Genomic DNA, 16,987 nt, shown 5'->3' on the forward strand with positions numbered 1-16,987 from the left:
GATAAGGTTCTGGAAACTATTCCAGAAAAACAGGATTTTACTCTGTTGATAATTGATAATACATGTTAATTGAAAATTAATATTGATAATTTAATGTGTTGTGACATTTTATGAAATGTTATGAGAAACGTAATTGTTTGTAATCTATTTGTCACGACTTGAGATGACTTGAGTCATTCTTAACCGATTTTAATAAAATTTGTTTTAATCGACGAGGAATGGAATTCAAAGATGGGCCATGTCGGGCCTAAGGATCTGAAAGCTATTCCAGAAGAATTCTTTTTACGCTGCTTATAATTGATAATTGATAATTGATAATTATTGGTAATTGATAATTCCCTTCACTGAAATGTTTGTAACCACACAATGATAGTTGGAAGATAGGTCATGTGGGCCTAAGTATCTGGAAACTATTCCAGAAAAACAGGATTTTACTCTGTTGACAATTGATAATTTAATGTCTTATTCCCTTGACTGGCAGAAAATAGTGAAAAATTTTGGTTCTAAAATTATACATCTGACATTTGGAAGGTTAAGTTCGACGATAAGCTATGTGTGATCAACGCTTCGGAAGTTACCCCAAAAAATAGAAATGCAATGTAATAAATGAACAATATCATTGATATTCGATTATTGGTATTTGATAATTGATAGTTGATTTTTATATTTGATAATTAACAAGCATCATATATCTATACAGTGAGTATATAGTATTACAAAAGTCAAGCAATTCTAACATTAGGCAACTTCGACGAGTGTGAAGCTTACGGCCCGAGCGAAGCGAGGGTCGTAATTCAAACGAGTTGCGGTATCATATTGCAATATTAGACAGCTCGGCCTTGCGAGAAGTTTGCGATTAGACCAAACCTAATATTAGACAACTCACGAGTGTGAAGTTTGCGGCCCGAGCGAAGCGAGGGTCGTAATTCACACGAGTTTCGGTATTGTATTGCAATATTAGACAGCTCGGACAAGCGAGAAGTTTGCGATTAGACCAAACCTAATATTAGACAACTCTGACGAGTGTGAAGTTTGCGGCCCGAGCGAAGCGAGGGTCGTAATTCACACGAGTTGCGGTATCGTATTGCAATATTAGACAGCTCGGACGAGCGAGCAGTTTGCGGCAAAGTATCAAGCAGAGTAATAGAAAAAAATAAAGCAGTTAATTTTGGCGGTGTCAAATGTCATTTTGATTTGGTAAGATTTTTACACTCGTAAAATTACGATGAGAGCCAACGTATATTTGAAAAATAGGCACGAACGTTCTTTCAATGAAAATGTGATCACTGAAAAAGGCTTTAAAACACAATAGAATTTCATTGTGTCTTTATCGGATGCGCTTCTTTGTCACGTTGTGGACGATTAATCTGATATGAGATGAAAAAATCAGTTAAAATAAATTAAGATATTTATAATAGTGTAATATAATTGGTTAATTATTTTGGAAAAATTATCAGTCAAGGGACCCGACCCGCCCAACAGGTGGGACCTAGTTAAATCTAAAAGTTAGAATGAATCAACTGAGCCTAAAGAAACGTGTCTTAAAAACTACCGGGTAGTCGTAAGCCTACAAAACTGACTAATTATAGTTTCACTGGCGGTGTCTACCTACTCTCTACACTGAAAATGTTGAGTTACCAAATCAACACTGTTGATTTGGGTCTGTAATTGGTAAATCATAAATCAACAGTTTTTTAGTATAAAGTACGAAAAAGTCAGTTGTTGTTTCAGATTCGTGACGTTACTAGTTTACTGTTTAGCAACGGTTACCTATTTTTAAGTTTCTTCTTGTAATTTTGTTTTATGAACTGGAATTGGTAATAACAACACATTTTCTCTGATGTTTACGAATTTTCGGTTTTTTGCCATTTTTGTTGTCCAATGTCATTGGAAACATTATTTACCAGCTCGGATTGGTATAAACATTACAAGTTTTTTGTAATGGTTACGAATTTTCGATTTTTTCGCTATATTCGCGAAAATTCGAAAGACTTTTTAAAATTAACTTTTTACGTTGCCACGTTCTGCGGTTTAAAAAAAAAACGCGTCTACAGTGAATTCACCTTCACTTTTGCAATATATTTTCATCGTCTCTGATTGGCCAGTTAATGTCGTAACGCAGAACTAATGAAACATGGCCATGCGCCGATGGCAGATACAGTCTGAATGAATCTTGAGTCTCTGCGCGCACAACTCTACACTTGTCAGCGTAGTCTAAAGATCGTTTCAATTGTCTTTTTTTGTTAAAAATTTGTTAAAAATATCCAGAATGTCCATGATTTTAACAAATCAATTTTCCAAAAACAGGCCCTGATAAGTGGTCGATGAGTTTGAACCTAGGCATGGGCGATAATGAAAATGATTATCGATAATTATCGATTATCGATAATCGATAATTATCGACTTTTTTTATCGAAAATTATCAAAAAAAATATCGATAATCGATAATTATTGATATTTTGATAATTATCAAGATATCGATAATTCGATATATCGATATTTCGGTCCGAAAATCCGATATTTATCGATATATTCCGATATATCGGTATATTATCATGAATTTTCATATAAATATCAAAATAGCGATATTTTGATAATTATCGAATTTCGATATTTTGATAATTATCGATAATTATTAAATTATCGATAACGATATGATTAATCGATTATCGATAATTTCTTTCGATTGATATTATCGATAATTTTGAACGCCTCCCATCCCTATTTGAACCGCCAGGAGTTGTCGAAAACGATAAAGATTAAAAAACCATTCCCACTCATTGCAATTTCATTAAGACCTTCTTCATATATACGTATATACGTGTATATACTGTAACTCTCAACCCTCAATATGAATGAGAAAAACGGAAGAAATCAAATGCTACGATAAATATTGCATGCAGATTTTACGATATTTTTGTATTATTTCTAGTCCGTGTCTGCAATATAACTGTCAATTTCAATTTCATATCCAACGATTGTTGAATGGTTAACTTTCGAATTCGTATACAATTCGCTCAATATTTATCATTCCTAGTGCGGAATGCAATTTAATAATATTTTCAAAATGAAACGAAGGGAGGTAAATAAGGGCAACAGTTAGATATTTCTGTTACAAAGATTCAGTACTTCACGAACAATCAGTGGCTGTTAGGTCTAATGTATACTTTGTATCGCTCGAAATTTCGAGCGGCAAGGAGGACAGAAAGCTTGCCTCAGGAATAAGTTTAATGATATGGTCGATAAAGTGTAATTTGATGAGTTGTTTTGCTAAAATTCACGACAGTTTCTACAAAAAAAAAACAGAGATCATTTCCAGCGCACTATAAACAAAACGTTCATAACTTACGCTAAATGGATTTTAAGGATTTCGATTACAGGCCTTGTATCCGACATGTGCTGAAAACTTCTCATCTGCTAAAAAAAAAGTTTTTTTAGAATGCAATAGGAAAAGTTCTATTGATGTTGGTAATCAGGAAAAAGAGCTTTTGAAAGAGAATCATTTTACCGGAGAGCCTCGTCAGTCGTGCAATTTTTTTTTAGTACACTAGGTATACCAGGATTCGTACGGGGCTATCGACGACGTAGTGACGTTCTTTGGTGTTCTCAGTAGTGTGAAGTTGTCTGTCTTTGAATAGGATTCCTATTATATGAATGAATTTCAAGTGAATGTGAGACCAATTATTTTCCAAAAAAAAAACAACATTTTAATTGCTCTTAAATCATAACAACTACACACTTAACCAACTATTATATACATAGACAAAAAAACATTTAAAAATCCTAAACTATCGTTGGTAGCTGGTAGCTAACAATTTTGTAAATCATTTTATCTCGCATAACAGGTATTTGAAAAGTTTTATGAATGTAAAATGCATTTAAAGTTCAACACTTTTATACGCTCAAAGCGTGTGTTACATTTTTACGTCATGTGCTATTCCATATTGAAAGCTTTCCGTAACCATATCTGAAAATGTGCTCCACAAATGTATATAAAATAGTAAACCATTTTATGTACACATGTCGAGCGAACAATATAACCGACAGTGAAGTACAACAGTTGAATCAAATGCGACGAATAACTTTTAATGTTTCCAACAATTTTCCCTAAATTTGTTTTAAAATCCTTGCAGACATAAAATATACAAGATTGTTATATTAAGCCGAGACCAGAAAGATTCTTCTTTTTGTGGCTGGGTTATAACGTCGAAGGTAATTCCCTGTTCGAATCGTTCTCTCGGTGAATAAAAGAGACAAAGTTGCCTAGGTTAAATGAACCTTACAAATGTACGGTCAAGCTTAAAACCTCAAGTGGCATTTTCGGTAATCCAGGACATAATTTAATATTCACCCGTAGAGTGGTTGAATTGGACGACATGAAATTAATTTACTAAAATCTGTGTTATGGGGCATGTTTTTGCTTGTTCTTTTTTTTTAAGTTTCAACTTAGGGCTGAGTGTTATATGTGTTCACCCTTCATTCAGTATGCCTAATGAATCAAAATAAAAAGGCTTCTGCTTTGATGTTGGCGAATCCTGCCAAACCGAAAGAGGGATTCTTTTGAAAAACAGCCTACCGAAATCGGGCGTGTTTTCTAGTGGAACTTTTTATAGGTACCTAGAAAGGACTTCGACCCTAGAAGCCAAAACCACTCTCAAAAAAATTCTTCGAAGCTTTTATGGCTGGTGAAAGGTGATCGAAAGCCGAAAATTTGCACTTTTCTTACCAAAATTTCTCCAGGTACACAAGCCGTACAGGGTCGTGTGGGATGTCATTAGAAAGGTAATCACATGTACTATTGAGCCGAATAGAGACTCATTGGTTTTAAAATTAATCCTCACTGAAATATGTGCAGTTGAAGTTTTCAACAGAAAACTTGCACTTTTCTTACCAATATTTCTCCAGTTACACGAGCCGTACATGGTGGTGTGGGGTATCATTTGAAAGGTAATTTTATGTGCTTTTGGGCCAAATAGGGTCTTATGGGGTTCGGATGCATATGCGATGAAATATGGGCACTTAAACATTTCAACTCCTCATATTTCAGCGCATCCAAACCCCATAAGACCCTATTTGGCCCAAAAGCAGGGGCTATTTAGTTGAATTTTCAGCAAATTTTGGCGAATTTGGAGAACTTGACGAATTTTGGCGAATTTTGACGAATTTTGGCGATTTTTTGTGAATTTATACATGATTTTAAGAAATTTCAAAGAATCTTAGAACTTAGTTACATATTTTTGGCCAAGACATTCCAGAAATCTATTTTTAACCGGGAAGCCATGATGGCTTTTTTTTGGAAAAACGATGAAAAATGTCCTAATTTTGTGAATTTTACATATATTTGTGAATTTGGTAGATTCTTGCATATTTCTGTTATGCTATATCACAAAACTAGCAAAATATTTCAAAAAACATAAATTTGGAAGAAAATTTTCAAAATTTGAATTTTTTAATTTGGGAGAATTTCGGCGAATTTCGACGAATTTTGGCGAATTTTGGCGAATTTCGGCAAATTAATTCAACTTAATAGCCCCTGCCCAAAAGCACATAAAATTACCTTTCAAATGATACCCCACACCACCATGTACGGCTCGTGTAACTGGAGAAATATTGGTAAGAAAAGTGCAAGTTTTCTGTGGAAAACTTCAACTGCACATATTTCAGTGTCAGGCCCGGACTGGCCATATGGTGAATTCGGGGAATTCCCGATGGGCCTTTTGGATTTTTGTATGAGAATTTTTAATTTGTGGGCTTTTTAAATTGAGTTGCATGGAGCCCCCGATGGGCTTTTTCGAGCCAGTCCGGTACTGTTCAGTGTGGATTAATTTTAAAACCAATGAGTCTCTATTCGGCTCAATAGTACATGTGATTACCTTTCTAATGACACCCCACAAGACCATGTACGGCTCGTGTACCCGGAGAAATTTTGGTAAGAAAAGTGCAAGTTTTCGGTTTTTGATCACCTTTCACCAGTCACAAAAACTTCGAAGAATTTTTTTGAAAGTGGTTTTGGGTTCTAGGGTCGAAGTCCTTTCTAGGCACATATAAAAAGGTCCACTGGAAAATGCGTCCGATTTCGGTAGGCTGTTTTTCAAAAGAATCCCTCAAATTGTTTATTTCATTTCTTTCTTTTATAATATTAGCTGATTGGCCTTCATTAAATAAAGAAAACAAACATAAGCACCAATAAAACCCGTACACAATGAAAACAAATCACATTTTACGATTAACGTAAATACACGAAATTTGATTTAATTATTGTGTTTTATTTTCTCTTATTTTTAAACGCGAACCTTTTCCTATATATGTTTTCTCTTTCAAAAATGTCTTGAGTTATAATTCGAAAACATGCAACATAACTTGAGGGAGAAATGAAACCCTTGAACTAAAGCCATATCAAGAATAAAAAAAAAATCAACAACACAGAAAAATAAAGTATCATGTTAACAGTTGGTAATTTATGTTATCATTTCATCCAAATAAAATGCAAAAGGTTTCCAATTTTACTTCTTTTCTACATTTTGTTTTCTTCTTCCTTTAACTTCAAGCGATATTCTTGTTCCAAAAAAAAATGTTTTATTATGGCACATCAAAACGCCCCTACATCTGTTTGTAAATGCTGTGTAGATTTTATTGTATAAATAGTAAGTTGTATCGCTAACGCACCATGCATACCAAAGTGTTGGTTAGACATTTGAAACAGTGCAGAGAGAAAGTCATACCAATTTTTGTTGTTTAAAATTAAGCAAAAATTCAGCATGTTTCAAGTCCGCGCCATGCCCAGACACTTTAAATAAATATATTTTTTTTTTGTTTAATTCGTTTGAGTTCATTTAAATGTCGTTGCCTACACTCGTTTATTGTATTACGAGGAGAGTTTGCTGTTGTTTTTTTCTCTCACTCTCTCACACTCGTTCCTGGTGTTTCACACTTAATTGAAAGCAATTATGTAAATTAACTGAAATGCAAAAATTCGAACACCAGGCTCAACAAAATGAGTCGAAATAAATTTTTTTATTTAATTATTTTTTGGCTTTGGTTTATGACAATTATTTTGTTGTTTATACGATTCAAAATAGGGATTATGTGTCGGTTTTTCCGTATTTTATTTCGTAAAGAGAGAGAGAGAGAGAGCGCGAATTTGCAATAAAACAAAAATTAAATCAATTGCGTTAGGGAAAATCGTAATTTGCATAAACAAAAAAGGGTAGATGGTAATCAAGCATTTACTGCTACTCTCTCTAAATCGTATTCTATTTGCTGGTGATGAATACAATTTATATACACGTGGTGAATTGTTCTCCAAGATGATAACTTTATTATCACACACAATCCGTAATGCCATATACTGTTTCTGGTCTGATTACACTTTGAGCAGCCAATCGGGTGTGTCATATCCTCATTTCTTATCCATTGTGCCATTCAGACGCCTGCGGTTCAATATAATATATAGATAGAGCAAAACAAGGCATCATATTTCAGCCTTTATTGTATTAATATTGAATGTTTTCATCGTCAATCGGGCCAGTCACATGAAATTTAAGCCAAATAAGTGATCGCATTATGCTAGGACTTCAAAGGGGTGTCTTAGCAATGCTGCTTTGCTTGCGGTGAAGAAAATTTAAGAAATTTCATTGTTAGATTAAGGTGAAAGGCTTTCTACGGTTGGATTTGACCTTCCAATTTTTCATGGTGCTTGAATGGCTGAGAATATTGAAGCATTGCTACGTCCGTAATGTCAATGAACTGTTCAAATCTATCATTTCGTTCACATAAAATTTCATTGTTCTAAAATGTTCCTGCTGACCAAGCATATACCACATAAAATGTAAATCGCATTTTCAGTTTTTCTTTCAGCAAATATCAGCTTGGTAAGCCAAAAAAACCGTATCAGGTCGTTTACATTATGATGCAAAATAATGCGATCCTTCAGAGTTATTAAGCTCAGACTGAATCACAGCACATCATAGCCATCATGTATTACCATTTTAAAATGAAAACAATATCGTCTGTTACTTGTCTGGAAATCTGTAGCATGGAAAAAAAATTCTTTGAATTGAATTTGCGAAAAGCTTTTTAGAGATAATATTACAATTCAAGTACTTACATCCAAAATGTGTTCTAATGTATGTTATGTTGTTCATAAAATCTTTCAATTTGTACCCGAATAATCTATTTACAATAAATTTCTTCAAAGATACACCCATATATACCTATATGTACTTGTGCACCTACTCGAGCTGAAGTAATTTCGATATATTTATGTTACCCTCAAACAGAAGAGGAATAACATTTTCCCCAATTCAAATTCATTTTTTTTACTTCGTCGTAGGTGTATTTGGAACCAGGGCCTACTTTCGAGAATTAAAATTCCCGAAGTTCTTGAATTTTCTTGAATGTTTTCGAAAATTCTTAAAAAAGAGAGGATTCTATGAATTTTTTAGAGTTTTCGGCATCTTGCAAGACATTTAATTCTTGAAAATAGGAGCTGCCTTGAACGTATATTTTAGGCAACTTTTTTTTTATCATTGCAATTCGTTGAACGACAGTGTTCATATGACAAACTAAAGAATACAAGAGCGATTTGGAACAATCTATCGAATTGCTCTCATTAAAAGACCATTTTTAAACCGATCGATTCTCTGTTTGATACGATAAAAATCTGAATTTCCAACAAATTTCACTTCAAAGGAATTTGTTCAGAAAAAAAAGAACCAGACGCGTATCTGTCTCCTTCATTTTCTTTCAACACAAAGGGGAACAAAACTTACTGTCTACACTGAGTATATAGTATATATAGTACATGAACAATGGAAAGATAAATAAACTACTTTTAAAAGAATTCACACTAATCTGCTGAACACTTTCACATCAATTGAATGCATATATAATATTAACCACAAAACTCCATTTATTTTACAGGAAAACATGTTCAATGCCAGATGGGTATAAGGAAAACGAGCGAAAAATAGGAACGAACGTAAATGCAGTTTTTTTCCTGTTGCGAAAGACGTATTGAATACAACCACCACCTCCGAATATATATACAATCCTGAACACATATTGCATACATTAAATGCATGTTTTTTGCAAAACTTTGCTACAAATTAAGAAACTATTCAAAGTGTTTTTGCGGTCGGTTGTTTAGTGTTGTTCTTGTTTTTCCGTGGTATAATATACAGAGTTGAATTCAGTTTTAATGTCCATGTTATAATTAAACGAAATTGAGCTTTTTGTTTGCCAAAACTACATAAAATTGTAAAAGAAATTGTTTACATTTTTCCCCCGATTGTAGTTTTTCGCGGTGAAAAGTGGTTCACTAAAGAACTCCTCTATTCAGAAGATTAAGAATCGTACAATCACGCAATATCACGACAGAGAAGAGAGAGAGAGAGAGAGAAAATAAAAACATGGAAACTTCAAATCGAGTGCACGTTCATGAACTTCTAAAATCCTGCTGTTCCATCTTCAACTTCAATTCGTTGTTTTCATCAATTGGAATGCCGTTGCTGTGGTTAGCTTTAATCTTTGCCGCAGGCGAATTTAAAACCGGTAAGTTTATGTTCTTTGTGTAACATGGAAAATTCATTTTCTTCTCTCTTTTTTTTCGTATCAACATTCAAGTGTGTTTATTTAAGTAAAATATTGTTTGTTTAACTTTTCTGGGTTAATTCCGTCTTTCTGGTTTATTATATATAAGAGGAAGACGTTTTTTTTCCCTACTCTCTCTTGTTTGGTTTTCTGGTGTAAGTATACTTGTGAAGTGAAAATATTAGGTATTATTATTGTAAAAGTTTTAAAGATTATTACAAAAGAAAAACAGTCGAAATGTACACACGGAATCGTTGTTTGAAACGAAAATTAGGAGTAAATATACGTTACGCGTAGATATACCGTTTTAATCTCAGTTGAGTTAGAATTAAAACGTTGTTTACGTCTTCAGCACATTCCACCTTAATCATCATCATCTGCAAAGACTTTCAATCAGCAAATTCTAAATTTACATCCAAAATTTTTGTTTAATACGCTTTCGAGCATGAAATTAGCATCTTAATCGAAATCCTGTGCTAAGCAAACTAATATTATTCAGTGATTAACCAATGCTCTGACAGATTAACGTTCGATGCCAGAGAGTTCCACTCTTCACGTATAGCATACCCAAGTGGGGTTGAACTATTGGCTTCATCATCATTTTCGGTATTTTACAAGTCACTATCAATTTCCCGGAATATGTGAAACTGTAAAAAAAATCTTTTTCATGACTGTGCGCAGAAAATACGATTAATGTAGGTAATTTTTTCTGTCGGCCTGAGTCCCTGCTTTTGTCTTCTGTTAATTTGTTTTTTAGTTTAAAAAAAAGATCTTTGTTTATTGCTCCCTTCAGTAGTACATTCAAAACGGATTTGTAACAGTTACCTTGTTGTAAATTCCACCATGGACTTCCAGACTACGGTAAATCATTTACCCCATTGATGAATCTTATCAAGTGTAAATCGAAAACTGTTGAATGTTGGTTGATGATAGACTAACATTGATAGTCTCCAAACGAGCCCGTTTATGTGGTTTGAAATTCTCCACAAAGAGACAAGACTGACCAAATGCATTGACAAATTCAAGGTGTTATTTAGATATGTTAGATAGATTGCTAAGGGAGCAAACAGCGGTTTGCGTTCCTACTGATTTAAGGCCCGTCATTGGGAAATGACAGGACAGTTTCCCGAAAATGTATGGAAAATTTTATCACAAAAATTCACCAAAAAGATTCAAAGAAACTCACCCATGATGCTTTCCATTGTATTCGTGCACCGTCTCTTTATGTCCCCAAGGCATATTTAAACACTAAACACTTTTTACTCGATGCAAAAACAAAAAGTTTTTTTTTTGTTTTGTCGCGACAAAAACACAGAAAATATTTCGACACAACTGTGACACTCCGCTATTATAAGGACTAGAATGAATGTTTGCTGTGTTCACTTCGGCGGTAAAATATTTTCATTCAAAAAAGTGTCCGACACTTCAACGATGGTAGACATTTATTAAAATTGTAACCTCTCCCACTTCTTTAGTAAGCTAACAAGACTTCGCTGAGTCTAATTATGCCACCTCTTCGAACAAAAATATCGGCTGAGGTCGAATAATTCTCCGCTGAGCTTTAACAAACCTCCGCTGAGCTCTAATAATTCTCCGCTGAGCTCTAATAATTCTCCGCTGAGCTTTGACAAACCTTTAATGAGTTCTAATAATTCTCCGCTAGGCTTCAGTAAGAATCCGTTAGACCTTAGCACGTTGTAGTAAGGCAATGAAGCTAAGCGAACACTCAATAAGCATCAGCGGATACCTAATAATTGTTGCTATGATATAATAAGACTCCACTTAGCTTTGGCAGATCTCCGCTGAGTGTCCGATTCGCTCCATTAACCCTTCCTGCAACTTGCTTAGGCCTAACGGACACTTCCTGAAGCCTAGCGGAGAATTATTAGAGCTCAGCGGAGGTTTGTTAAAGCTCAGCGAAGAATTATTAGAGCTTAAGCGGAGAATTATTAGAACTCAGCCGATATTTTTATTCAAAGAGGTGGCATAATTAGACTTCGCGAAGTCTTCTTAGCTTACTAAAGAGGGACGAACATTTATTTACGCTCAGTGCAGTCTTACGAGAGGCTAAATTTTTAATAAATGCTCTCCCATCGTTGAGAGAATGTCCGCTGAGCTCTCGTAAAGCTTTAAAAAATGGTCGATGAGCATTATTAACTGTATACGCTACACTTTGTCAACTGTTTCATGATTGTTTTTAAATGTCCGACACTTTTTTGAATGAAAATATTTTACCGCCGAAGTGAACACAGCAAACATTGATTCTAGTACTTATAGTAGCGGAGTGTCACAGTTGTGTCGAAATATTTTCTGTGTTTTTGTCGCGACAAAACAAAAAAAAACTTTTTGTTTTTGCATCGAGTAAAAAGTGTTTTAGTGTTCAAATATGCCTTGGCGACCTAAAGAGACTATGCCCGAATACAATGGAAAGCATAAGAGGTGAGTTTCTTTGAATTTTTTCGGTGAATTTTTGTGAAAAAATTTTACATACATTTTCGGGAAACTGTCCTGTCATTTCCCAATGACGGGCCTTAAGTACCTTGAATAAACTTTTGGCACTGCAAAATGTGCAACATAGAGAAACTGAAATTTTAAAGCCCCCCTGTTGGTGCTTCCACCTGTATATTACCTATATATTACACACACATAACGAAGCAATCTTAATCTTAATTATTCTGTAAATTAAATGCTGTGCCCAGTTTATTAACACAACGAAACCCCTATTAGCATATTGTGTCAGTTTTATATAGTTCGCCACAATTTCACTTTTGCGTAATAATATCGTTATCGTAAGATTTAAACGCCCTTTCCCACACTCATATCACTAGCTATTATTTTTGTGACCTCAATAGAGTTTGAGGAGATTAACTATAAAAAAAACTACGCAAAGTAAACCTAGCATATCCTCAATCTCATCTAAATTATAAATTAGGGTTACAAAAGTGTTCCCTACATTTAGATCGAAACCTTTTACATGGTTCATTTAAACAAAACTCTCTATTGATTTTCTTAATAATAAATAGTTAAAATATGACATTAAAGCCGTCTAAAATTTAATTTTCTTCCACAAAATGTTTTGATTGTATACACAGACACAGACATTACGGTCCAACGCTACCTTTCGTATTGAGAATGGAGGCTGTGAAGCCATGTTATGTATAGAATAAAAGTTTGCCGTTAACTTTAAGGTCGGCCAATTATTATTTTGGTGTGTTGAATTGGGAGTAGTGGGTAACGAGGAAGGGGCAAAGTTGTTTAATTTGATTATTGTTCTCGAACTTCGGTGTTGGCGTGGAACATTTACAAAATTTTGATTGTGTAATTTTATGTTTTAATTTCTGCAAAACAAAAAGTGAAATTTTTCGACAAGAGAGGGGTTATTTTATTGAGATTTGAATCGGATTTTTTTTTGTTCATTTCTTTTTTATGCAAGATTTGAGGCAGTTTCATAATTAAATGCTTGTAAAATTTTTGGTCTTGCTGAAATGTTGTCGGTGAAATTAAAGTTGAATATCGCCTCGTTATTATGTTGCCGACAAAATGAGCAACAACGGCAAATCGGTTGTCTCAATGAATTTGGCATACTTGTCGACAGTGTATGTGAAGGATTCCTTTGAAAAACAGCCTAACAAATTCGGACGCATTTTCTATTGGAATTTTCTGCATTTTCCTAGAAAGGACTTTGACACAAGAAGCCAAATACACTTTCAAAACAATTCTTCTAAGCTTGTGTGGCTGGTGAAGGTTCTTACAAAAATTTCTCCAGTTACGCGAGCCGTACAGGGTCGTGTGGGGTGTCATTAGAAAGGTAATCACATGTACTATTGAGCCGAATAGGGTCTTATTGGGTTTAAAATTCATCCATACTGAAATACGTCCAGTTGAACTGAAGACTTACAGTGTTCTTACATAAATTTCTGGAGGTACACAAAAAGTAGAGGATCGTGTGGGGTATCATTTGAAAGGTAATTTTATGTGCTTTTGGGCCAAATAGGGTCCTAGGTGGTTTGGATGCATCTACCATGAAATAAAAGTTGAAATGTGTAAGTGCCCATATTTCGGTTGCTAGGAATCTCGCGCCGCGTCATTCACAATAATTCACATTTTGACACATTTTGTATAAGGAAGATTTCACTTTGTGAATTATTGTGAATGACGCGGCGCGAGATTCCTTAACACCCATATTTCGTCGCATTGTTCAAATGTTAGAATTTTCGTACTACGCGCAAAAGTCCATGTTCAAATTTAACAATTTTGCATTCTACGCGCAAAAGTCCATCTGAAATGTAACAATTTTCGTACTACGCGGAAAAGTCCATGTTCAAATGTTACAATTTTGCATCCTACGCGCAAAAGTGCATGTTCAAATTTAACAATTTCCATTCTACGCACAAAAGTCCATGTTGAAATGTTAGAATTTTCGTACTACGCGCAAATGTCCATGTTCAAATGTTACAATTTTGCATTCTACGCGCGAAAGTCCATGTTCAAATGAATGCAAAATTGTAACATTTGAACATGGACTTTTGCGCGTGCGTAGTACGAAAATTGTTACATTTCAGATGGACTTTTGCGCGTAGAATGCAAAATTGTAACATTTGAACATGGACTTTTGCGCGTAGTACGAAAATTCTAACATTTGAACGGCTGCTAGTAATTTCGCGCCGCGTAATTCACAATAATTGACAAAATGACACATTTTGTAAAAGGAAAATGTCACTTTGTGGGTTATTGTGAATGACACAGCGCGAAATTCCTCAACACCATTTGAACAATGCGATGAAATATGGGCACTTAAACATTTCAACTTCTATTTCATCGAAGAAACATCCAAACCACATGAGACCGCATTTGGCTTTAAAGCACATAAAATTACCTTTCAAATGATACCCCACACGACCCTCTTCTGTAAGTCATCGATTGAAAACTTCAACTGCACATATTTCAATGTGGATGAATTTTAAACCCAATAAGACCCTATTCTGCTCAATAGTACATAAGATTACCTTTCTAATGACACCCTACACGACCCTGTACGGCTCGTGTAACTGGAAAAATTTTTGTAAGAAAAGTGTAAGTTTTCGGTTTTTGCTCACCCTTCACCAGCCACACAAGAAGAATTTTTTTGAAAGTGGTTTTGGCTTCTAGGGTCGAAGTCCTTTCTAGGAACATGCAGAAAATTCCACTAGAAAATGAGTCCGATTTCGGTAGGCTGTTTTTCAAAAGAATCCCTTTGTATCTTCTTCTAATTTATTGCTAATAAATTTGAAGGATCCCTTTTTGAATGATACCTTTTAGCCCATTACGAAGTAGTGGAGTCACCCGTAAAAAATTGTCACAAATTTTGTTTTAGGATTCAGGATCGGAAATTAGAGTTCACGGACCGAGCTTAAGTAAGACGAGCTCCTCGGTTGTACAATGATAGGTAGTGCCTTTGCCTAGACTTCGAGTAAATCTTAGAAAAGAAATAACGACCGTAAGGCAGCAGTACTCTTTTCAATCTCATAATATGGCTGACATATCGGATTTTGACAGAAATGAAATGTCTGTAAAAGTGATAATTGAAAGATTAGTTACATAGCCAGACATATATTTAATTATGGCACAATGCCTTGGCATTTATGGTTATATAGTTTGCTACATACATATATACAGATTCAAATAGCTGCATATATTGTCAGTTATTTTAACTCTAACTTCGGTTGGGATTTTCAACATTGCTTGAAGCAATTTTAATATGGGGTTCTATATAGTATGAAAAGTTTAAATGGACAGAAATGAAGATGTAATGTGGCTTAAGGATACATAAACTGCTATGTACTTGTGAACAAACTTCGTACGGGTCTCTTCATAGGCTTTGTTCTCGGCTTTGTTTTACGAAGCAACTGTAGTGAACATATTGAAGCATCTATGATAAATTCCATAGAAATATTGATTTAGAAACATCTATTCAACTGTAATGGACAGACGCAATAATATGCTAATTATACCGCTTGCGATTGTGACCTTATTACTGTTTCTGAAATTGTAAGGAGTGATAGTGATAGTGATTAGTTAGTTAGTTACGTTTATTGGTTCTAGTAGTAATTACATAGATTACAATTAGGCCTCATGTTGGGCCTCTTTTGTGTCCAATTACAATTATATAATAATATAATAATTAAATTTTTCCGTCTCAAAACGGGATATTTACTAAATTTAGTCTGTTGAAGAAGCTGAAGACTTTTTCGAGTTCCATGTTTTTTAGAAGTTCTGCGGTGAGAGTGTCGTATTCAAAATAGATGAGGCGACATAACTACACGGACAATATCGTCAGGAACGATATTATCGTTTTTTAGACGATATTATCGTTTAAAAAAACGATAATATCGTTTTTAAACGATAATTTCGTTTTTTTGGACGATACTATTGTTTTTTTGATGATACTATCGTACAGAAAACGAAAATATCCATTAGATTTTCTAGAACGGTAATATCGTCCAGACTTTGTTTGACTCCTCATTCAGCTGTTGCAACATAATTTGCGCCTGATCTAGATCAGCTGCTATCAGGGAGATGTCATCTGCGAAACGGAGATTACTCAGGTACTCTCCATTTATGTTGATACCCATTTCACTCCAGTCTAATTTCTTAAAAACACTCTCCAGAATCGATGTGAATAACTTAGGTGATATGGTGTCACCCTGTCGTGCACCTCTGCCAATTCTGAATTTTTCAGTGCTTTTATGAAGTTTTATACACGACGTGGCGTTTTTATAGACGTATCGAATTGTGTTGGAGTATCTTGAGTTTACTCTGCACTCGTCTAATGAGTCCAATATCGACCATGTTTCCACTGAATCAAAAGCTTTTTCAAAGTCTATGAATATCAAGACCACAGCAATCTTGTATTCATTGCATTTCTCAATTAGCGTTCTCATCACATGTAAGTGGTCGTTTGTGCTGAATCCTGATCTAAATTATAAATTAGGGTTACAAAAGTGTTCCCTACATTTAGATCGAAACCTTTTACATGGTTCATTTAAACAAAACTCTCTATTGATTTTCTTAATAATAAATAGTTAAAATATGACATTAAAGCCGTCTAAAATTTAATTTTCTTCCACAAAATGTTTTGATTGTATACACAGACACAGACATTACGGTCCAACGCTACCTTTCGTATTGAGAATGGAGGCTGTGAAGCCATGTTATGTATAGAATAAAAGTTTGCCGTTAACTTTAAGGTCGGCCAATTATTATTTTGGTGTGTTGAATTGGGAGTAGTGGGTAACGAGGAAGGGGCAAAGTTGTTTAATTTGATTATTGTTCTCGAACTTCGGTGTTGGCGTGGAACATTTACAAAATTTTGATTGTGTAATTTTATGTTTTAATTTCTGCAAAACAAAAAGTGAAA

The 16,987-nt window shown here is 34.5% G+C and overlaps 1 protein-coding gene across 2 annotated transcripts in view; it reads left to right on the forward strand.

Annotated features, from left to right (window-relative positions):
* Positions 1 to 16,987, forward strand: part of LOC119067788 (limbic system-associated membrane protein) — a 426,428-nt gene that overhangs the window by 88,399 nt on the left and 321,042 nt on the right. For both annotated transcript variants that reach the window (XM_037170932.1, XM_037170933.1), the window contains exon 2: positions 8,923 to 9,552. In XM_037170932.1, the coding sequence (XP_037026827.1) occupies positions 9,411 to 9,552 (142 nt within the window). In that variant the 5' untranslated portion in view covers positions 8,923 to 9,410. The remainder of the gene's footprint in view (positions 1 to 8,922; positions 9,553 to 16,987) is intronic.

The sequence above is a fragment of the Bradysia coprophila genome (assembly GCF_014529535.1).
Source record: "Bradysia coprophila strain Holo2 chromosome X unlocalized genomic scaffold, BU_Bcop_v1 contig_128, whole genome shotgun sequence".
Taxonomy (NCBI): domain Eukaryota; kingdom Metazoa; phylum Arthropoda; class Insecta; order Diptera; family Sciaridae; genus Bradysia; species Bradysia coprophila.